At 38.1% G+C, this 24,502-nt stretch overlaps 1 protein-coding gene, 2 long non-coding RNA genes and 1 other non-coding gene across 9 annotated transcripts; 2 read left to right on the top strand and 2 right to left on the bottom strand.

Moving 5' to 3' along the window:
* Position 1: 1 nt before the first annotated feature.
* LOC124215644 (protein suppressor of hairy wing) lies at positions 2 to 8,030 on the top strand. 6 transcript variants are annotated; one of them, XM_046619268.1, is made up of 2 exons: positions 2 to 139; positions 5,075 to 8,030. In XM_046619268.1, the coding sequence occupies exons 1-2, from the start codon at positions 2 to 4 to the stop codon at positions 7,796 to 7,798; spliced, it is 2,862 nt and encodes a 953-aa protein (XP_046475224.1). In that variant the 3' UTR covers positions 7,799 to 8,030. The 6 variants fall into 6 exon arrangements, with proteins under 6 accessions (XP_046475224.1, XP_046475263.1, XP_046475254.1 ...); XM_046619307.2 differs by lacking the exon at positions 2 to 139 and adding an exon at positions 3,130 to 3,420; XM_046619298.2 differs by lacking the exon at positions 2 to 139 and adding an exon at positions 4,018 to 4,522.
* A 1,442-nt stretch (positions 8,031 to 9,472) lies between these two features.
* TRNAM-CAU (transfer RNA methionine (anticodon CAU)) lies at positions 9,473 to 9,544 on the bottom strand. Its single transcript has one exon. It is a non-coding gene; the product is annotated as a tRNA-Met (tRNA).
* A 1,162-nt stretch (positions 9,545 to 10,706) lies between these two features.
* LOC124215561 (uncharacterized) lies at positions 10,707 to 13,578 on the top strand. Its single transcript, XR_006882397.2, has 4 exons — positions 10,707 to 11,301; positions 11,695 to 11,799; positions 12,040 to 12,113; positions 12,473 to 13,578. It is a non-coding gene; the product is annotated as an uncharacterized lncRNA (long non-coding RNA).
* An 8,079-nt stretch (positions 13,579 to 21,657) lies between these two features.
* Positions 21,658 to 24,226, bottom strand: LOC124216225 (uncharacterized). Its single transcript, XR_006882554.2, has 4 exons — positions 23,633 to 24,226; positions 23,135 to 23,239; positions 22,821 to 22,894; positions 21,658 to 22,461 (listed from the first exon to the last, which is right to left on the bottom strand). It is a non-coding gene; the product is annotated as an uncharacterized lncRNA (long non-coding RNA).
* Positions 24,227 to 24,502: the final 276 nt, after the last annotated feature.

Here is a 24,502-nt window from a genome sequence, read left to right as displayed (position 1 = left end):
TATGAGATTTTTCAACTCGTCTCAGCCACGTAATGTGTTAAATAAAACATGTACGTTTTATCTATGGAATGTACATAACTACATCTCTGGATCGTTGGGTTGTCATCATGTTTCAATGGCAAGTTTAATTCGGAAACCGGTACGTATATCTACTCTGGTATTTACTAGAGAAGAGTACAATTTCGAAGTTTTCAGGTGAGTTGAAAAATTAACGGCGGAGCCAGGAAATGGTATTTACGCAAACTATGTAACTTTTGTGAGTAACTGATAGTGGGTCGTAAGGCGCATAAATCAAGATTCAGGACTTACTCATAGACGCGCGTTCGTTATTCTTTCACCTGTGTAAAATTTGGAAGCCGGAACCATATTGGAGTTGTTTTACTTTTAATTTTTCGTGATATTACATTGATTCTTATAGAAAACTGTCTGACCCAATGTAAAATCGCGAAAAATTGAAGGTAAAATAATTCTGGTATGGTACAGACAATTGCTTTGAAATTGTACTCAAGTGTTTTAAATAGAAATGAGAACAATTAGTGTAATTTTCATTAGCCTAGCATGATTTTGACTCACACACCTCTACATCCTTACGTATTTGAAGACCCAACAATAAGTACCGTAAATCAACGAGTTCAAATTTAATAGAAAAACAACGCGTGCGTCAGTGTGTATGGCTTTCGGTATACTGACGTAATCACTTGGTTCATTTATAAATGACAATACGTCTGTTGTGTTTCGTTACCGGCGAACTGCAACACCTGCGATGTTAATGCGGTCAATTGTTGAGTGCTTTCGGTCGTTTAAATAAAGATGTTTTGCAATGATGAACCGAGAGTCAGCGCTATGGATATGGTTGCAAAAATTTTAATTGATAATCGATTGGAATTTGAATGTTAATACTTGAAGGAAATTGAAAGATAATGGACTGTTTATTTTCCTCAAAGCACACATTCAAGATCGTCCAGGTTTCAAACACTGGATGATAAGGTGACAATTATCATACGATACGTAGGTATAGGTAACGAAAAAATTGCATGGGTTAATTACAGATTAGTGTCCAGGCACATTCGGTAATTATTAAACACGAAATACGCAATTTTTAAAACAGACGAGTGCAGCAGCAAAGCCTACATGACTGGGAGAGGATATAAGGAGGTGGTAGACTGTTTTACCGGCTCGTTGTCAGTGAAATTTGATCGTGCAAATATGCAACTGATGATCAGAAACTGTGATTGTTGAACTGCTATTTTAATAAACCAGATTTTCAGGAACGCCGTTTGACTAACAATGAGTATATTATCATCAACTATTAATAATTAACTTCAATCATTACAAAACATTGTGAAAATAACATTACACTTCATGTATTTGTTCGTAACTGTTGATTTACGGAAATAGGACCCTTTTGCAAAAGTGTGCCGCGAAAAATGACTAGAATAATCGTAGCTGATATTATAATGTGCAAAGCGTTAAATAAGGCCAATGAAGTATCGCCGCTGATTTGCAAAGACCAGATTCATTAGTACGTTGAAGATTTATAGTCCAACCTCACGCGATGAACGACCATGCTATTTTTGTAACTATTCTATTTAGTTTATTTATTATCCGCGGTAAAATCCATAAAACTCTGCAGTCGTTGTAGTAGAACAAACGAAGCAAGCAAGAGCAGCATGCTCTACCTTTGGTATAATGATTAGTCAACGTACTTTACTAGCTACTTACATTGTGTGTATGAAATTATATCCACACCCGTTTTCGACTTTCGAAGTGTGAAAGTTTCATTTCCGGAGGAATACTCAATGTGCGCACACTGCACTACTGGCATACGGTAATGGTTACTCTGTAACCTGATATTTAAGTATAAATTCATCTTATCCTAGCGCCAGCTTAATCAAACTGATCCTTCAAACACCGTAAACCCCTCCAAGCTTTATTGATCATTGGATGTAGCTACATCAAGCAAACCGCACAGAGATCCAATGTTTACCGAATCGGAACTGCGCATTTAAAGTCCGAATTCAATAGAAGTCTCGATTATTTATTTGGAACTTTGTGGTAACAACGTGTGTTTTTCCTTTGAAAATGTTCGCTTGTATTTAGAATGAGGTTTTTCCGGCGTAGTATTCGCTATTTAATATTTTATCCAAACCTCGCAATCCCGTACATTAAATAATTTGTAGGTTACATATTGATGGATGTATACAGCTCTTCGAACGATAGAATCGACAATCTTTCATTAACTTTCCGGTATTCGAAAGAATTGCCGAAAATTTACCGTAATTTAACAGTACTTTGTATGTAGAGAAGTTAGTATGCGAATGGCAAAGTCTGACTGAAGAAACATGTTAGGTTTTTTAAAGTTGTTCTTAGAAAAATCGCAAATAACAGCATACTATATATGTATGATCAGGTTGTAGTCTTATATCGGTAGTTTTTAACCGCTAGGATTGGATGGTAATTACAACACGCTCTCGAATACGCTTTCCAATGCTGTACCTTTAACGCCAGTTTTGATGACACGGTCAACTGGTGAAAATTGAAAAATTGCAAGGTATTCGAGCCCCTGAATCAGCCAGCTTATGATATTCACAGTTTTGAATAACTTGGCGAAGTGGGTATAACTTGCGCGCAATACCTTAGACCTCACCTCAGACAGTGTAATTCGTTTCGGGATGGGTATTGATTTGGCATCCTGATGACGTTATATTTGCGTGAGATTACTATTTGGTCGTAGACTCTATAATCCAACCATTTTTCCGAAATCATAATGTTTTAAAGAAATCCTTTCATACATCTGTTATGCTAGGATGGTGATATCACGTATCCGAAGACTTATCACCTGAGAAGTGCTTTAAACCCAAACCACACCAGATGAAGAGCATAAACGCGCGAAACGAAATTTGTCGATTTCGGAAAGAATTCTAGACCACATTAATGGCAATGCTGATTTGGCAATGAGGTGAAAATTTTGGAAACCAGTGCCAAAATCTAAATCAAACTACAACTGCAGGCTATTTCATTATAACATTCGACGGTTTCGCTCTGATAATGGACTCGCCCGTGGCTCGAAGCTCAGCCACGTCATTTCGATCTTCGTCGAGTAACCGTCTGCCCGCTGCTGGTAGTGAAAATCAGATGTCGATGTAGTTTCACACGCAGTATAGTAGGACGCGTCGCAAGACGTCAGTTCTGTGCGTTCTTGCTACAACTTGCGGTGAATTTTATATTGGAACGCACCTTTTTAAAATTTTTTAAAAGTAACAACAGTCATCCGACCATGAGTTTCCGTTGTTCAGGCTGGACATTCGTCGTATATTTCCCTTGAAGTTAACGAGAGAACGAGTACTGGGAATCCCCGAATTTTTAAAACATTTCAAGCAAGACAAGACATCCGTTCCATAGAGAGCAAGGAATTTAGTGGTACGATTGAGGAGCAATTCTACATAGCATTTTTTTTTTTGTTGGTGTTTTGGTATTCGTTGGGAGTATAACAATCATTCAGAACTGGGAGCTATGTATCTAACAACAACTTGCAGCATATATTATTGCATAGTACCTTGAATAACAGCTATTTTCAAACAATGATTACATGTATGAATTACGTTGTTGGTTGATGACTAGGATTCAGATGGTGAGATGATAGGCTTTGTTTGTACGCGGCCTGATTTAAATGTGCACAAACTCTATGTCTGACGACGTGTTTCAAAACTGAATAGTATTGAGTGCATTTATGTCTATGAACATTACGTAGAAAAAGTGCTTTTCACATTCCCTGATTTTTCCGTCTGTCAGATGAGTATAGTTTTAACTTAATTAATGCAAAGCGTATACTTGTACATCCTGACTACGAATATAAACCTTGTATCGCAGCTTTGTTTCTATTGCCGAGTACGATCGGCAATCCCAATTTCCAGAATTTGCCCGTGGATTTAAGACTTTGCGATTCCAGAATCCCCATACGCATATTCATTGTTACGTGATTAACGCTCGGTTGTGACCTGTGGTCCCTGTGGTGGTCTTGTGGCCATGCCATCATGTGCCGCATACGTATAAGATGTCCTATCCTATATGGAGATAGCACGAATAGCCACGCACTCTGACGGTTTTACAACAAAGTATTTGACAGTAGTGACGCGTATTGAAAACTGATGATGGAAGGTAACAATTACTGGGTAACCTACAGAGCGAAAGCGTTAGTAGCGTGGTTAGTGGTAAACCAAGGTGACGCGGTCGATATAGGTTATAAAATGACGGCTCGATGTCACTGATGCATAACAGTGGATTCATCGTTAGTAAAAATCCGACAAGGAACTTGTGTTATAATGTATGCGGAACGATCAGTTGACAATATAGTGTCGATCAATTGTATACTGATATGCTACGTCTCTAAAAATAAGTAATCAATGGCGTCTACGTCGTCGCGCCCGCGTTTCGAATTACAAATCACGTCGCAGCAAGGAATTTAAGAACCAATGGCTGACACTGAAAGACTTTAATTTGACATTTATGAAATTTTTATAAAGTAAGGAGTAAGTAAATATGATAAAATTACTTCTCTAAAACTATTGGATGAATACTGGTTGAGGTTATAACCGTTATATTGTGTTAAATGTGTGATGTTAATTGTACAACATACATTGCTGTTGCATGCAGGTCGGATTTAATGCTGTTACTTACACATTTCTTATGCAGTCCATGCTCATTGATAACGTATTGCTTGTCCTGTGAAATAAAGAAACTCTGACAAGAGCATTTGCTTGAATGTCCAGAGTTTGTTACCGTTGCTAGTCATATAACGAATATGTTTCTAGCCAGCTGCTAATCACTTTTCTCTGGCCATATCTACATCGCGAACGGAAAATTACAACAGATATTGTGCAGTTGTTGGCAATTGCGCTTTTCAAACGAGTACATGGCATTTGCCTCATGCTGGTTTCTTGAGTTTCTTTATTTTTGGCTTACTGTCTTAAAAATCCCAGAATAGTAGCCTAGTTCATTTTTTAATTCAAGTATATAGGTAGAACAAATTGAATTGTTGATTTGACACGTCTAATTCAAGTCTTTATCATTTTAGGACAAAATAATGGATTTGAATCCAAACCTGCCAATTCTTCACGGATTGAAAACTCCTGTTGTCAAACTGGAGAGATGCGACAATATATGGAAGACACTACAGCTAATACGAAGAATGCAAGATACACACCTTGAAGATATTCAGGATTGGATAAAGAGAGAACCTGTAACCCCTGATGAAATACTTTGCAACAAAACACCCATGACATTCATACCTGATAAAACCCTGTCATTAAACCTTATTGGTGAACCACATTTACCAAAACCTTACATTGAGTATCATCCAATTCTCAATAATGGTAACAAGTCTTTGCCACAATTTCAATTAGCTGAAAAAAGTCGTGTTAATTTATACCACTGCGAAGTTTGCAGCAAAGAATTCTGCAATTACAAAAATTTTTCAGACCATCAAGAAGAAGTGCATAATATTACGTTACCTAAGAAAGCCACAACAAAGAAAGATAAATTTTCAAATAATTTCAATAAAATTGTTGCTTTAAAACAGAGATCTGATTCTGAGGACAGTAGTAACGACCCATTGAACAAAAAATTTATATCTGATGAAAACAGCGACCTCCAAACTGTCGTCAAGATTTTACCACCAACAACTGGTAGCACTAAGTGTAAATTGTGTAACAGATCTTACAAAAATATTAGAAAACATACAATACAATACCATAAAGTTAAATCTGTAGGTATATTGGATACCGTCTCTGACCAGAATTCGAATGAGCCAGTTGGGTCCATTTTAGAACTTGAACGATTGAATTCTGTTACGCTGGAGAGTGGATCGAAAACAGTGGATGAAGCAATACCTGTATCACGACAGAATAGATATTGTACCAATCAAAATAATAGAAATATATCTAAACGTAAACTAAATATGCCCAGTAACCAAGTACACAAAAAGATGCGTAGCATGAGCCCGCGTGAAGAACAACTTAATTCAGAAAACCCAAAAAATCTCTTGTCATGTGAGATTTGCGGTAGGAAGAACCTACATAATATAGGTCTCTGTAAACACAAGGATAAGCACAAAATCAGTAATGAAATTGAACTTCAATCCAATGTAAGGCAAACCCACAAGTCAATTGACTTCGAACCAAGATGCAAACTAAATTCAGAAACTTCAGCAACTGCCGTTACAGTACAAGATGACGATAGTAATGCTAAGCAAAACATTCCAAGGACAAGATCAAGTATCATCAAAGAACGTAGTGCTTTTATTGAAATGGTGCAAAATCCAATTGTTGCAACACTTGAACAAGATGCTGAAAGATATTCAGAAAAACAATGTTTGTGCGGTAGATCTTTCCGTAACGCATATATTCTTTTTACTCACAAATCTACCTGCAAGTTCTTAAACAGTCCTAATAGTGTTAGACCTTTGGAAACACGATCAGCAAGCGACAGGGACTCAGGTATCAGCATAACAATTAAGAAAAAGAATAATTCTTATGAAATAGTTAGCAAAGAAGGTAGTGATGAAGTGTTATTCAGAAATAATCATGATGCTGCAGAATTTGAAATATGTGATGAGACCTCAGATTCATCATCAAACAGTTCAGACAGTAGTGAATTTGACGATCCAATTGAAAGCCTTGTTCCAGAAAATTCGAAGTACAGTGAAAACCATTGTATCATCAAGTTGAAAGTGGTTGAAGAAGATATGGATGTCGAAATTGAGGATTTGTGTGATGCAGATCGTAGTAGTACAGTAATAGAAAATGGTACAAGTAAGATTTTTGGCCAGAATAAACGACAAGTTCTGTCACTGAGAGATTTGTGCAAAGAGTTCCTGTTTCAAAAAGGTGTAATGCCCAAAGGCGCGACAACTCACAAGTGTCAAAATTGCAAAATATTCCTTGGTAGCAGAGAAAAGTTGTCAAAGCACATTGAAAAGCATAAAAAAATGGTGAAGAGGTCGTGTACGTGTGGTATTAAATTTTCTGGTATAAAAGCATTGGACGCTCATATAGCATCGGTGCATCCAAAGTGTATTGAGTGTCCATATTGTAAGGAAAAGTTGAATAGTATTGCTGCTGTAGATGATCACGTTTGCATAATTGACCAGGGAGAACCATACACAGAAGATTTTAACGAAAATCATCCTTGCCCCAACTGTAATATTGTTTTCAATAATGTGACATGGTTGGACAGCCATATGAGATCCAAACACTTGGACCCAAATTTTCCATTCCAGTGCTATCAATGCCTAGAGAAATTTCCTAACGAAATGGCGAGGAGTATACATGCGCACAAGAAACACAATCGCGGGATGGCATGCTCAATTTGCAACGAAAAGATTCAGAGTCATAGAACGAAACAAAAACACGAAGCCTATCATCGTGGAGTTGGATTTCCATGTCATACATGTAAGAAAACGTATCGCTCAAAAGCGAATCAATTGAATCATCTTCGAACTGTTCACAGTGACTTTAGTAACAATAAATTGCAGTGCTCTATTTGTCAAAAAAGCATAAAAACAAAATCGTTTAGAAAGCATATGCTCAGGCACAGTAGTGTATTACAATGCGAGTTGTGTGACAAGGTGTTCTATGACTATAGAACCTTAGAAAGACACATTATGGACCGTCACAGTAACGAAAATTATCCACGTAAAAAGTGTAATGTATGTGGTGTGTCATTTCCAACTGAAGAACAGTTGGAGGCACATGTTACGGTTGAAAAATCTGTGAAAACTAATCATCGCAAGAACATGTAACGTAAACTTGTCTGTAAGGTATTCTAGCTGGAAACTATTTCCAATATACTTGTATGGAACAATCCATGTATGTTGCTGATCACAATAGTATAAGTTCCTATGACCCGGTGTATTAGGCATTCAGAGAGACTGAGATATTATATAGATAATTTAGGTACAATGTTGAATTCTTGTCAATTCTTCCACTGAACAAAATTACTTTTACTTAATGAAATAAATTATTGAGTTTCAATGTGTTTTTTCTCGCTTTTTGAGCATGATTATCAGATTCAAATATTTCACCTATCGTTATACACATCAGTATTCAAGAAGTTTCATCAAAGTTTGGATAAAAATGATAAATAAAGTAAATACCAAATTTTTACTGGATGTTAAAATTATAAATTTTTCACACGCTTATAAAACCTGTACATGTTATTCACTGTAGAATGCATCATGTGATATCTGATAACATTTAGAGTAAACCTATGTATGTATTTGGAAATATCTGAGTTGTTACTTGTCTCGAAGATGACTTTAATCGAATTACTTACGTATTAAAGAAAGTTATATTTTTCCTTAGAACAATTTTTTAGTGTGAAAATTATTTTACCATGTTTTTGAAATTTTTTTACTTGAGAATAAGCCTTGGAATTATATGTTTGTCTATTAGCGGGTATAAATGTTGTGTAATACAGAGTGCATTTGAATACATTGCAGGCAATGAAGCCTTCATTTTTTTTTGTATATTCAGGTATGATATGCATTAATTTTATATCGCTGAAAACGTATTAATTGAACAAAATTAGTTACAAGTAATTATATCTCTGGTATATAAGAATATATATGCCTACATTGTATACATATACACATATATGTATGTTGTATATCGTTTTCACGAAATCGTACTATAGCCACAAATGGGAAATTTGTGATTGCTATGACTTTTATATAGGAGTTGACTTTACGAATACTTCAGTTAATTGATGTTACATGACTGTGAAATCGTATAATAATTAACAATAAATAATTTTATTGAAGAGTTTGACCCAAATGATCAAAAGAGCCTTGAAACAGTAGGAAAAAGTTATGGTACTACTTGTAGATGTATTTGAGTTCGTCGGCTGAAAAATTTATCAACTATTATCTCGGAAGATAATTTGGCGGTAATAAAAATAATCGCTTTCTGCCATAACTTGGCTGATATTTTAAGAATTGAAATACTTTTCATGATACTGGTTCTTTTCGAATCTGTAGGTTATTTGCAAACTTAGAGAATTTATTTTTATCTAGTTTTGTACCGTGTCGCGTTAATATACACGCCCATCGAGCATTGTAAATACAGCCAAATGCCGACGTATGTAGTTATTGAATAAAAATCAGAAACATCATGCGTCAATCGACCTATTACTTGATTTACTTTACAGGTATGGAAACCGTATGAGATATCCCAATTTTGTCAAGTACGAATGGGTATGTATACGTATTATGGATGATTTGTTTCGGACTGAATGCAAAAACACAGTGTTGATTAAGGCGATTAAATACAGATTGCAGCAAGATTATCACGTACTGCTTGCGACTGTATGTGTGCAGAAGATTTCCAAAATACAATAAGTACACGCAGTGTTTCTCTGATAAATGTTTGACTCGCGGTTGGTTGATGTTTTGTTCGTCAATAAAAACAAAAATTCCTAGCAGAGCGTGGTTTCGATCCACGGACCTCTGGGTTATGGGCCCAGCACGCTTCCACTGCGCCACTCTGCTCTTTATATCTGCAGTAATCCTGATGGTATCTCAACATTGAATATTTAACACATGTTTGAGTTACGCGGAATAATTGCGTCTGAACTTCATTTGTTCAAAATCTAGTGAAGCGAGGCTCCTAATAGGCTAATTTAAATACAAATATGTGCACCTGTGAAATGGCGGGCCGAAGACTGTCCTTTGCCGAAACTAATCTACCATAAATCATAGACTACCGAAACTCCACTATACTGCAACTACTTATGAGTTGTTAACGGATATTACACGATGTATTTTAGAAAGAAGGCAGAAAAAAATATGGGTAGTTGTAATTGTGTTGTATTATTCGAATCCCCCAAAGTTACCTCTCGCGCAAAAACTTGCCGCCAGGTACAACTATTCACAGAAAATATGCCTATTGTCGGGGTCGTATGCGTTCTATAACTTAACATGATCCAATCATATCACAAAAAATTCGCATAACATATATCTATATCATGATCTTTCATGAACAAACATTCAGATCACAGACTAGGTGCTTCGTTTTTTTGAATTAGAACGTATTACATTTTAGATGAAAGTAGAATGAATTATTTGGTGCACTACACCGACGTAATTTTGCGAGAGGAATCGATTGGCCGCAGTCTCAATGCGCTGCGATCATCGAAACTAAACATTTCATAATTTTCCCGGGGATAAACTGGATTTTTTACAATAATACGGCTATAATAGGAGAATGGTAGAATCATTCATTTCAAAATGGGATTCTATTCGACACGCGCTCGATGTATTCCATAACATTATTGTTCATAATTATTCCAACTTTTCATTTGCTCTCTCGCTCCTGAATTTTCCTAGGCATAGAATCGAAACGCTGTTTTAGCCAGTGGCGAGTAAAGTATCTACGTTGGGTAGAGAAGCAGAATTGTTTTCAAAAAGTGGTCGTATGGAAAAAAATTCAGAACCACTGTGATACATCACGTATGCGCCAATTTTGATCGGGATAAAATGCATGCTCCGTATATGAGACAGTATTTAACGCAGTGGCATGATTCAAATACCTAAAAAGGTGATTGTCGGCGATTTCTTTTTTTTTTTTTTTGATAAAGAGAGAAAGAACGAAGCTTCTCAAATCTTCTAGTGTATTTTAACACACATTTGAAAGGTAAGAGCAAAAATTTTTATCATCCGACTGTAGTAGAACGGCAGCGTTATTAGCTGACCCGTTGACTGAAGAATATGTCTTTAGTCAAAGGCTGACCATCGAAGGGCCAAGCCGCTGGAATCGGCAGGAAAGATAACATGCGTATTTCTTGTCTGTAATGTGAAGACTAAAATCATTATACATCTTGTCATATCATAGATCATACATCATACATCATAAATAGTATTAAAATTCGAAACCAAAGTTTGAATGATCGGATGTTCAGAAAGTGGCGTCGCCGAAATTTTTTTTTCTCTTGACGTCATCGATCTATAGTAATCAGCTAGTCGAATTCCTCAGTCTGGAAACAACCGCGCAGTAGAGCGGACGTTTGAAAATCGCGCTCCGCGGATTGCGAGTACCGGGTTCTCTACCACCTGGATCCTGCGCTCTAGGTTCGCTTCTTGGTGCACCTCGAATTCCAGGACAAGCGCTCCGTAGTTTCTAAGCTCCAGGTCCTCTACCTGATGAAACTCGACTTTTAGGCGAGCGCTCCGTAGTTTCGGCGCTCCAGGTCCGCTACCTGGTGAAACTCGACTTCCAGGACAAGGTGGAGGAGAAGGATTTCTACACAGTGAGTATATTTTTATAATATTTGAAGGCAATTGTAATTATATTGTATCTAACATTATTTTAACTCCTCATGTATACAATAAATTATTTCAATTGATTTTTCGTGCAAGCCCAAATTCAGAAGCTATCAATGCGTTTGCAAAATTTCTAATTTTTCATAATTTTCCTACGATCTTCTTGGTGAAATCTGTCAAAGAAAAAATTATATTAATCCTTCAGCAGTATTCTTCATGTGTTCTAATACTGAAAATATTCTTAAGTATTCGAGATGGTATTATATAGCTATAAATGCGCTAATGAAATTTATTATATTGGATGAATTGATTGATTATACTAATCCTTACACAATATTTTCGATATGTTCTTATACTGAAAATATTTATGACTATTGAAGGTACAACCCAAGGTGGTTATCGGTGGTCGTTGGAGGTGGTCGGAGGTGGACGAGGAGGAGGACGAGGAAGACTAGGAGAAGAAGGTGGCTGAGGATTTGTGCTCGGTGAGTAAAACACTTTTATAACATTTGATGGCAATTGCAATTATATTTCATCTCAAATATTTCAAACTTGTCATGTTTACATTAAATTATTTAAATTCATTTTCCGCGCAAGCACAAATTCGGTAGATATAAATGCGCTAATAAAATTTATTATATAATTGATTAGTTAATTAATTACATCATTCTTTACACAATATTTTTAATGTGTTCCTATACTGAGAATATTTATTACTATTCCAGGTATAACCCGAGGTGGTTGGCGGTGGTTGGCGGTGGTCGAGCTGGACGGGGTGGAGGACAAGGATTCGTGCTTGGTGAGTTTAACATTTTTACAATATTTGATGAAGTAGAATCAGCATCAGGAGTAGGATCAGGGGAAGATGTAGAAATAGGAGTAGAAGTAGGAGTAGTGGTAGGAATGGGACTCGGAGTAGGAGTAGGAGCAGAAGTAGGTAGGGCGGGGTGGGTCGTGAGAGGGGAGGGGAGGGGTGGGAAGGGGATATTATCATATCAAGTTATCAGTAATAAGCAATTGCGGGTAAAATATTAGCTTACTTTTGTGAGTATTTATGAATATAGCCTCTATGAATATTCATTGTTGGTGTGTAAGGTCTGGAAACGTACCTACTTTCTGTAAGAGATGTTGAAGATTTTCAACATAATTATGTTTCAGTTCTGTGCCCCACCTAGTGATCCACTAGTACATATCCTCCGACGTGACATCGCTGTGCTACGTATAAAGAAGAAAAGATTTATTAAGATGCAAATCGCTCCTCTCTTCTTGTCATTGTGCTTTCAGCCATTGTTATGCTGTGTGTTTAAAATTTAGGACAGTATATAATATAGAATAACAGGTACAGCTACGAATATAGCACTACAATAAATCTTATAGAAATGAGCTCTTATTGAGATTTCTCTGTATTTATAACTCGACGCGAGAAGGCAAAAATCAATGTAATGCCATCTGTAAGGTAATTAGACTCGTATTTGCACTACGAGAACTCGTTGGGCATTTTGCGGTGAAGTTTGAAAAATTGTTGTACAAGACATTAAATAACTATAAAAATGGATAAAAAATATTATCCCCAATTGTGAATGTAGCTAATACAGCTTTAACCGTATATTGATTATGTTAATGATCTATTGTTACAAGATCGGAATTAGATAAGCTCTCTAAATACTTTTGTCTAGTCTATTAATTTATATCATGTATATGTAAATGTATATTTCTTCAGTTTATACAATCACTGCACTAGGATTACCCTTGCCACGTTTTATGGTGCGCTTGTGTAATTTGTATATTATTAACCTTACGTTTTACTCTATTTGCGACAAGTTGTGAGTGTTTCTAATTTCTTGGCAATTATTTATGTACATGTATGTGTATATATGTATATCTATACATATGCATGTGTATATACATATATACACATGTTTAAAACTAGATTTTTACAATAAACACAGAGGTTTTAGTATATTCACATACGGATTTCTGTGTATAGGTATACTTGAACTAAAATATCCTTAACTCTAATACGGAGTTCTTCGTAATTCGCATTTGTTCTTGTAACCCAATGTCCTACATACGATAGCAAAAATCGAGATCCAACTTAACTGAGTCTCAAAGCCCTGTTGACATAAAAGCAGCTATTTGATAGAAATTATAGTTTATAGTTTACACAGCCTATTGCGTGATATTTCATCATAAATACATATGTTTCAATGTATTTAGGAATAATTTATCAAATGTACAGAGGTCATGTGCAAATAATAAATGAATTCGACCGCAGTTTTATGTATTCATTAGAGCTTTAACAATAAATTTAAGCTTTGTTACTTCTTTTATTTTATTATGGATAATCAGAAACATTTCCGACTATTCGTGCTGTGGAAGCATGGGGATTAAACCAAATGTAGCAAAAGATTAGAAACAGTGTATGTAGAGTACGGGTATTTTTCTAATAATGCAAACACGTGCCGCTAGCTTAGTTTTGACATATCTAGAATACCACGCCTTGCGAATTAGCTTTCCAGACAGAGATGAATGATGAATTTTAAGGACTGCATTATCGTTGTTGAATACTCTATGCCTCGTGGGAAACGAAAATCTGTAACGATAAAATTGATGCACCGGATCATCGTCGACTTTAACTTTTGAAATGTCCTACCATTTTCGAACACCTCCTACCTCCCCCTGCCACCTCCGACCATCAATGGCCACTTTCGACCACCCCCTATCACCTTCTGCCAGCGCCGACCACCTCCTACCATTTCCGAACACCTCCAACCATCCTATTTACCTATATTACTAGATTAGCTATGATATGAAAAGAGAAGAATTATTCATTTCGAAATGGGATTCTATTCGACACGCGCTCGATGTATCCCATAACACTACTATTCAAAATTATTCCAACAACTTTTCATTTGCTCTCTCGATCTTGAATTTTCATAGGCATAGAATCGAAACGCTGTTTTAGCTGGTCGCAAGTGAAGTATCTGCGTTGGGTGGAGGAGCAGAATTGTTTTTCGTAAAGTATTCGGATGGAAAAAAATTCAGATTAACTGTAATACATCACGGATGCGCTAATTTTGAACGAGACGAAATGGATGCTTCGTATATGAGACAGTATTTAAAGCTGCGTAGTGATTTAAAGACCTAAAAAGGTGATAGGGAGAGAAAGAACGAAGCTTCTTAACACTTCGAGTGTATTTTAACACACATTTGAAAGATACGAGCAAAATTTTTCATCATCCAACTGTCGCAGAACGGCAGCGTTATTAGCCGACCCGTTCACTGAAGAATATATCTTCAGTCAACGGCTGACCATCGAAGGGCCTGGCCGCTTGAGTCTGGAATCGGCAGGAGAGATAAAGTGCGTATTTCTTGTATGAAATGTGAAACCTAAAATCATTATGCATCATATCATATCATCGTACATCATACATCATACATCATACATCATACATCATACATCATACATCATACATCATACATCACACATCATCATACAGAGTATTAAAGGTCGAAACCAAAGTTTGGATGTCGGATGTCCAGAAAGTGACGTCACCAATTCAAAATCAGCTAGCCGAATTCCTCAGTCTGGAACGAACCGCGCAGTAGAGCGGACGGATGAGAGTCGAGCTCCGCAAATTTCGAGTAAGGGTTCTCAACCTCCCGATCCCGCGCTTCGGGTCCGCTACGTATTTCGAGTACCGGGTTCTCAACCTCCCGGATCCCGCGCTTCGGGTCAGCTACGCGGTGAAACACGACTTCCAGGACACGCGCTCCGTAATTTCTTTACTCCAGGTCCGCTACCTGGTAAAACACGACTTTCAGGACACGCGCTCCGTAATTTCTTTACTCCAGGTCCGCTACCTGGTAAAACACGACTTTCAGGACACGCGCTCCGTAATTTCTTTACTCCAGGTCCGCTACCTGGTAAAACACGACTTTCAGGACACGCGCTCCGTAATTTCTTTACTCCAGGTCCGCTACCTGGTAAAACACGACTTTCAGGACACGCGCTCCGTAGTTTTTGCGCTCAAGGTCCACTACTTGCAGAAACTCGACTTCCAGAACAAGCGCTCCGCAGTTTTGGCTGTCCAGGTACTTGACCTGATGACTTTTGACCTTCGGGAGTAATTTTGCGTAGTTCCGGCTGTACAGGTTCGCGACCTCGTGACTTTTGACCAAGCACTGTGTAGTTTCTGCGCGGGTCCGCTACGCGGTGAAACTCGACTTCCAGGATAAACGCTCCGTGGTTCCTGATTCATGTTTACAATAAATTATTTCAATTCGTTTTTCGCGCAAGCCGAAATTCAGCAGCTGTCAGTCCGCTAATAAAATTTCTCGACTTCCAGGATAAGCGCTCCGTGGTTCCTGGTTCATGTTTACAATAAATTATTTCGATTCGTTTTTCGCGCAAGCCGAAATTCAGCAGCTGTCAGTCCGCTAATAAAATTTCTCGACTTCCAGGATAAGCGCTCCGTGGTTCCTGGTTCATGTTTACAATAAATTATTTCAATTCGTTTTTCGCGCAAGCCGAAATTCAGCAGCTGTCAGTCCGCTAATAAAATTTCTCGACTTCCAGGATAAGCGCTCCGTGGTTCCTGGTTCATGTTTACAATAAATTATTTCAATTCGTTTTTCGCGCAAGCCGAAATTCAGCAGCTGTCAGTCCGCTAATAAAATTTCTCGACTTCCAGGATAAGCGCTCCGTGGTTCCTGGTTCATGTTTACAATAAATTATTTCAATTCGTTTTTCGCGCAAGCCGAAATTCAGCAGCTGTCAGTCCGCTAATAAAATTTCTCGACTTCCAGGATAAGCGCTCCGTGGTTCCTGGTTCATGTTTACAATAAATTATTTCAATTCGTTTTTCGCGCAAGCCGAAATTCAGCAGCTGTCAGTCCGCTAATAAAATTTCTATTACTTTATAATCTTCTCATAATCTTCTTGGTAAATACGTCGATAAAAAAATTATATTAAACCTTACACTTGAAGGTGTTCGGAGTTGGACGAGGAGGAGGACGAGGAAGATAAGGAGATGAAGGTGGACGAGGACTTGTGCTCGGTGAGTAAAACACTTTTATAATATTTGATGGAAATTGTAATTATATTTGATCCAAAATATTTCAAACTAGTCATGTTTACATTAAATTATTTCAATTCATTTTTCGCGCAAGCACATATTCAGTAGCTGTGAATAAGCTTATACAATTTATTATATTATTGAACAATTAATTAATTATATCAATCCTTATACAATATTTTTGATGTGTTCCTATACTGAAAATATTTACATTAAATTATTTCAATTCATTTTTCGCGCAAGCACATATTCAGTAGCTGTGAATAAGCTTATACAATTTATTCTACTATCAATTGATTAATTAATTATATCAATCCTTATACAATATTTTTGATGTGTTCCTATACTGAAAATATTTACATTAAATTATTTCAATTCATTTTTCGCGCAAGCACATATTCAGTAGCTGTGAATAAGCTTATACAATTTATTATATTATTGAACAATTAATTAATTATATCAATCCTTATACAATATTTTTGATGTGTTCCTATACTGAAAATATTTACATTAAATTATTTCAATTCATTTTTCGCGCAAGCACATATTCAGTAGCTGTGAATAAGCTTATACAATTTATTATATTATTGAACAATTAATTAATTATATCAATCCTTATACAATATTTTTGATGTGTTCCTATACTGAAAATATTTACATTAAATTATTTCAATTCATTTTTCGCGCAAGCACATATTCAGTAGCTCTGAATAAGCTTATACAATTTATTCTACTATCAATTGATTAATTAATTATATCAATCCTTATACAATATTTTTGATGTGTTCCTATACTGAAAATATTTATATTAAATTATTTCAATTCATTTTTCGCGCAAGCACATATTCAGTAGCTGTGAATAAGCTTATACAATTTATTCTACTATCAATTGATTAATTAATTATATTAATCCTTACACAATATTTTTGATGTGTTCTTATACTGAAAATATTTATTACTATTCCAGGTATAACCCGAGGTGGTTGGCGGTGGTTGGAGGTGGTCGGAGGTGGACGAGGTGGACCAGGAGGAGGACGAGGACCAGGAGGCGGACGAGGTGGACGAGGAGGAGGCGGCGTGGGTCGTGGGAGAGGAGGGGCGGGGGAGGGGAAGGGAAGGGGCAGAGGTGGGCGGGGAAGGGGGTGAGGTGGGAAGGGAAGGGCGAGGGTAGGGGGAAGGGGGTGGGGGAAGGGGAAGGGGTGGGGTGGGGTGGGAAGGGGGGAGGGGGAGGGGGAGGGGGAGGGGGAGGGGGAGGGAGGGCGGGAGGGAGGGTGGGAGGGAGGGAGGGAGGGGGGTGGGAAGGGCGGGAGGGCCGGGGGGGGGGGGCGGTTCTGCTCTATGCTCTATTAACTTCAACGGGTTCGCACTGACATCCGCCCTCCCCGGCCCTCCCGCCCTTCCCTCCCTCCCTCCCGCCCTCCCGCCCTCCCTCCCGCCCTCCCTCCCTCCCACTCCCCCTCCCCTCCCCTCCCCCTCCCCCCTCCCCCTCCCCCTCCCCTCCCCTCCCCCTCCCCCTCCCCCTTCCCCCTCCCCACCCCACCCCTCCCCCTTCCCCTTTCCCCACCCCCTTCCCCCTCCCCTCGCCCTTCCCTTCCCACCTCACCCCCTTCCCCGCCCACCTCTGCCCCTTCCCTTCCCCTCCTCCGCCCCTCCTCTCCCACGACCCACGCCGCCTCCTCCTCGTCCACCTCGTCCGCCTCCTGGTCCTCGTCCTCCTCCTGGTCCACCTCGTCCACCTCCGACCACCTCCAACCACCGCCAACCACCTCGGGTTATACCTGGAATAGTAATAAATATTTTCAGTATAAGAACACATCAAAAATATTGTGTAAGGATTGATATAATTAATTAATCAATTGATAGTAGAATAAATTGTATAAGCTTATTCACAGCTACTGAATATGTGCTTGCGCGAAAAATGAATTGAAATAATTTAATGTAAATATTTTCAGTATAGGAACACATCAAAAATATTGTATAAGGATTGATATAATTAATTAATTGTTCAATAATATAATAAATTGTATAAGCTTATTCACAGCTACTGAATATGTGCTTGCGCGAAAAATGAATTGAAATAATTTAATGTAAACATGACTAGTTTGAAATATTTTGGATCAAATATAATTACAATTTCCATCAAATATTATAAAAGTGTTTTACTCACCGAGCACAAGTCCTCGTCCACCTTCATCTCCTTATCTTCCTCGTCCTCCTCCTCGTCCAACTCCGAACACCTTCAAGTGTAAGGTTTAATATAATTTTTTTATCGACGTATTTACCAAGAAGATTATGAGAAGATTATAAAGTAATAGAAATTTTATTAGCGGACTGACAGCTGCTGAATTTCGGCTTGCGCGAAAAACGAATTGAAATAATTTATTGTAAACATGAACCAGGAACCACGGAGCGCTTATCCTGGAAGTCGAGAAATTTTATTAGCGGACTGACAGCTGCTGAATTTCGGCTTGCGCGAAAAACGAATTGAAATAATTTATTGTAAACATGAACCAGGAACCACGGAGCGCTTATCCTGGAAGTCGAGAAATTTTATTAGCGGACTGACAGCTGCTGAATTTCGGCTTGCGCGAAAAACGAATTGAAATAATTTATTGTAAACATGAACCAGGAACCACGGAGCGCTTATCCTGGAAGTCGAGAAATTTTATTAGCGGACTGACAGCTGCTGAATTTCGGCTTGCGCGAAAAACGAATTGAAATAATTTATTGTAAACATGAACCAGGAACCACGGAGCGCTTATCCTGGAAGTCGAGAAATTTTATTAGCGGACTGACAGCTGCTGAATTTCGGCTTGCGCGAAAAACGAATCGAAATAATTTATTGTAAACATGAACCAGGAACCACGGAGCGCTTATCCTGGAAGTCGAGAAATTTTATTAGCGGACTGACAGCTGCTGAATTTCGGCTTGCGCGAAAAACGAATTGAAATAATTTATTGTAAACATGAATCAGGAACCACGGAGCGTTTATCCTGGAAGTCGAGTTTCACCGCGTAGCGGACCCGCGCAGAAACTACACAGTGCTTGGTCAAAAGTCACGAGGTCGCGAACCTGTACAGCCGGAACTACGCAAAATTACTCCCGAAGGTCAAAAGTCATCAGGTCAAGTACCTGGACAGCCAAAACTGCGGAGCGCTTGTTCTGGAAGTCGAGTTTCTGCAAGTAGTGGACCTTGAGCGCAAAAACTACGGAGCGCGTGTCCTGAAAGTCGTGTTTTACCAGGTAGCGGACCTGGAGTAAAGAAATTACGGAGCGCGTGTCCTGAAAGTCGTGTTTTACCAGGTAGCGGACCTGGAGTAAAGAAATTACGGAGCGCGTGTCCTGAAAGTCGTGTTTTACCAGGTAGCGGACCTGGAGTAAAGAAATTACGGAGCGCGTGTCCTGAAAGTCGTGTTTTACCAGGTAGCGGACCTGGAGTAAAGAAATTACGGAGCGCGTGTCCTGGAAGTCGTGTTTCACCGCGTAGCTGACCCGAAGCGCGGGATCCGGGAGGTTGAGAACCCGGTACTCGAAATACGTAGCGGACCCGAAGCGCGGGATCGGGAGGTTGAGAACCCTTACTCGAAATTTGCGGAGCTCGACTCTCATCCGTCCGCTCTACTGCGCGGTTCGTTCCAGACTGAGGAATTCGGCTAGCTGATTTTGAATTGGTGACGTCACTTTCTGGACATCCGACATCCAAACTTTGGTTTCGACCTTTAATACTCTGTATGATGATGTGTGATGTATGATGTATGATGTATGATGTATGATGTATGATGTATGATGTATGATGTATGATGTACGATGATATGATATGATGCATAATGATTTTAGGTTTCACATTTCATACAAGAAATACGCACTTTATCTCTCCTGCCGATTCCAGACTCAAGCGGCCAGGCCCTTCGATGGTCAGCCGTTGACTGAAGATATATTCTTCAGTGAACGGGTCGGCTAATAACGCTGCCGTTCTGCGACAGTTGGATGATGAAAAATTTTGCTCGTATCTTTCAAATGTGTGTTAAAATACACTCGAAGTGTTAAGAAGCTTCGTTCTTTCTCTCCCTATCACCTTTTTAGGTCTTTAAATCACTACGCAGCTTTAAATACTGTCTCATATACGAAGCATCCATTTCGTCTCGTTCAAAATTAGCGCATCCGTGATGTATTACAGTTAATCTGAATTTTTTTCCATCCGAATACTTTACGAAAAACAATTCTGCTCCTCCACCCAACGCAGATACTTCACTTGCGACCAGCTAAAACAGCGTTTCGATTCTATGCCTATGAAAATTCAAGATCGAGAGAGCAAATGAAAAGTTGTTGGAATAATTTTGAATAGTAGTGTTATGGGATACATCGAGCGCGTGTCGAATAGAATCCCATTTCGAAATGAATAATTCTTCTCTTTTCATATCATAGCTAATCTAGTAATATAGGTAAATAGGATGGTTGGAGGTGTTCGGAAATGGTAGGAGGTGGTCGGCGCTGGCAGAAGGTGATAGGGGGTGGTCGAAAGTGGCCATTGATGGTCGGAGGTGGCAGGGGGAGGTAGGAGGTGTTCGAAAATGGTAGGACATTTCAAAAGTTAAAGTCGACGATGATCCGGTGCATCAATTTTATCGTTACAGATTTTCGTTTCCCACGAGGCATAGAGTATTCAACAACGATAATGCAGTCCTTAAAATTCATCATTCATCTCTGTCTGGAAAGCTAATTCGCAAGGCGTGGTATTCTAGATATGTCAAAACTAAGCTAGCGGCACGTGTTTGCATTATTAGAAAAATACCCGTACTCTACATACACTGTTTCTAATCTTTTGCTACATTTGGTTTAATCCCCATGCTTCCACAGCACGAATAGTCGGAAATGTTTCTGATTATCCATAATAAAATAAAAGAAGTAACAAAGCTTAAATTTATTGTTAAAGCTCTAATGAATACATAAAACTGCGGTCGAATTCATTTATTATTTGCACATGACCTCTGTACATTTGATAAATTATTCCTAAATACATTGAAACATATGTATTTATGATGAAATATCACGCAATAGGCTGTGTAAACTATAAACTATAATTTCTATCAAATAGCTGCTTTTATGTCAACAGGGCTTTGAGACTCAGTTAAGTTGGATCTCGATTTTTGCTATCGTATGTAGGACATTGGGTTACAAGAACAAATGCGAATTACGAAGAACTCCGTATTAGAGTTAAGGATATTTTAGTTCAAGTATACCTATACACAGAAATCCGTATGTGAATATACTAAAACCTCTGTGTTTATTGTAAAAATCTAGTTTTAAACATGTGTATATATGTATATACACATGCATATGTATAGATATACATATATACACATACATGTACATAAATAATTGCCAAGAAATTAGAAACACTCACAACTTGTCGCAAATAGAGTAAAACGTAAGGTTAATAATATACAAATTACACAAGCGCACCATAAAACGTGGCAAGGGTAATCCTAGTGCAGTGATTGTATAAACTGAAGAAATATACATTTACATATACATGATATAAATTAATAGACTAGACAAAAGTATTTAGAGAGCTTATCTAATTCCGATCTTGTAACAATAGATCATTAACATAATCAATATACGGTTAAAGCTGTATTAGCTACATTCACAATTGGGGATAATATTTTTTATCCATTTTTATAGTTATTTAATGTCTTGTACAACAATTTTTCAAACTTCACCGCAAAATGCCCAACGAGTTCTCGTAGTGCAAATACGAGTCTAATTACCTTACAGATGGCATTACATTGATTTTTGCCTTCTCGCGTCGAGTTATAAATACAGAGAAATCTCAATAAGAGCTCATTTCTATAAGATTTATTGTAGTGCTATATTCGTAGCTGTACCTGTTATTCTATATTATATACTGTCCTAAATTTTAAACACACAGCATAACAATGGCTGAAAGCACAATGACAAGAAGAGAGGAGCGATTTGCATCTTAATAAATCTTTTCTTCTTTATACGTAGCACAGCGATGTCACGTCGGAGGATATGTACTAGTGGATCACTAGGTGGGGCACAGAACTGAAACATAATTATGTTGAAAATCTTCAACATCTCTTACAGAAAGTAGGTACGTTTCCAGACCTTACACACCAACAATGAATATTCATAGAGGCTATATTCATAAATACTCACAAAAGTAAGCTAATATTTTACCCGCAATTGCTTATTACTGATAACTTGATATGATAATATCCCCTTCCCACCCCTCCCCTCCCCTCTCACGACCCACCCCGCCCTACCTACTTCTGCTCCTACTCCTACTCCGAGTCCCATTCCTACCACTACTCCTACTTCTACTCCTATTTCTACATCTTCCCCTGATCCTACTCCTGATGCTGATTCTACTTCATCAAATATTGTAAAAATGTTAAACTCACCAAGCACGAATCCTTGTCCTCCACCCCGTCCAGCTCGACCACCGCCAACCACCGCCAACCACCTCGGGTTATACCTGGAATAGTAATAAATATTCTCAGTATAGGAACACATTAAAAATATTGTGTAAAGAATGATGTAATTAATTAACTAATCAATTATATAATAAATTTTATTAGCGCATTTATATCTACCGAATTTGTGCTTGCGCGGAAAATGAATTTAAATAATTTAATGTAAACATGACAAGTTTGAAATATTTGAGATGAAATATAATTGCAATTGCCATCAAATGTTATAAAAGTGTTTTACTCACCGAGCACAAATCCTCAGCCACCTTCTTCTCCTAGTCTTCCTCGTCCTCCTCCTCGTCCACCTCCGACCACCTCCAACGACCACCGATAACCACCTTGGGTTGTACCTTCAATAGTCATAAATATTTTCAGTATAAGAACATATCGAAAATATTGTGTAAGGATTAGTATAATCAATCAATTCATCCAATATAATAAATTTCATTAGCGCATTTATAGCTATATAATACCATCTCGAATACTTAAGAATATTTTCAGTATTAGAACACATGAAGAATACTGCTGAAGGATTAATATAATTTTTTCTTTGACAGATTTCACCAAGAAGATCGTAGGAAAATTATGAAAAATTAGAAATTTTGCAAACGCATTGATAGCTTCTGAATTTGGGCTTGCACGAAAAATCAATTGAAATAATTTATTGTATACATGAGGAGTTAAAATAATGTTAGATACAATATAATTACAATTGCCTTCAAATATTATAAAAATATACTCACTGTGTAGAAATCCTTCTCCTCCACCTTGTCCTGGAAGTCGAGTTTCACCAGGTAGCGGACCTGGAGCGCCGAAACTACGGAGCGCTCGCCTAAAAGTCGAGTTTCATCAGGTAGAGGACCTGGAGCTTAGAAACTACGGAGCGCTTGTCCTGGAATTCGAGGTGCACCAAGAAGCGAACCTAGAGCGCAGGATCCAGGTGGTAGAGAACCCGGTACTCGCAATCCGCGGAGCGCGATTTTCAAACGTCCGCTCTACTGCGCGGTTGTTTCCAGACTGAGGAATTCGACTAGCTGATTACTATAGATCGATGACGTCAAGAGAAAAAAAAATTTCGGCGACGCCACTTTCTGAACATCCGATCATTCAAACTTTGGTTTCGAATTTTAATACTATTTATGATGTATGATGTATGATCTATGATATGACAAGATGTATAATGATTTTAGTCTTCACATTACAGACAAGAAATACGCATGTTATCTTTCCTGCCGATTCCAGCGGCTTGGCCCTTCGATGGTCAGCCTTTGACTAAAGACATATTCTTCAGTCAACGGGTCAGCTAATAACGCTGCCGTTCTACTACAGTCGGATGATAAAAATTTTTGCTCTTACCTTTCAAATGTGTGTTAAAATACACTAGAAGATTTGAGAAGCTTCGTTCTTTCTCTCTTTATCAAAAAAAAAAAAAAAGAAATCGCCGACAATCACCTTTTTAGGTATTTGAATCATGCCACTGCGTTAAATACTGTCTCATATACGGAGCATGCATTTTATCCCGATCAAAATTGGCGCATACGTGATGTATCACAGTGGCTCTGAATTTTTTTCCATACGACCACTTTTTGAAAACAATTCTGCTGCTCTACCCA

The sequence above is a fragment of the Neodiprion pinetum genome, chromosome 1 (genome assembly GCF_021155775.2).
Source record: "Neodiprion pinetum isolate iyNeoPine1 chromosome 1, iyNeoPine1.2, whole genome shotgun sequence".
NCBI classification, from domain to species: Eukaryota; Metazoa; Arthropoda; class Insecta; order Hymenoptera; family Diprionidae; genus Neodiprion; species Neodiprion pinetum.
Note: the sequence above shows the minus strand (reverse complement) of the source record. Positions and strands in the feature narration are given on the sequence as shown.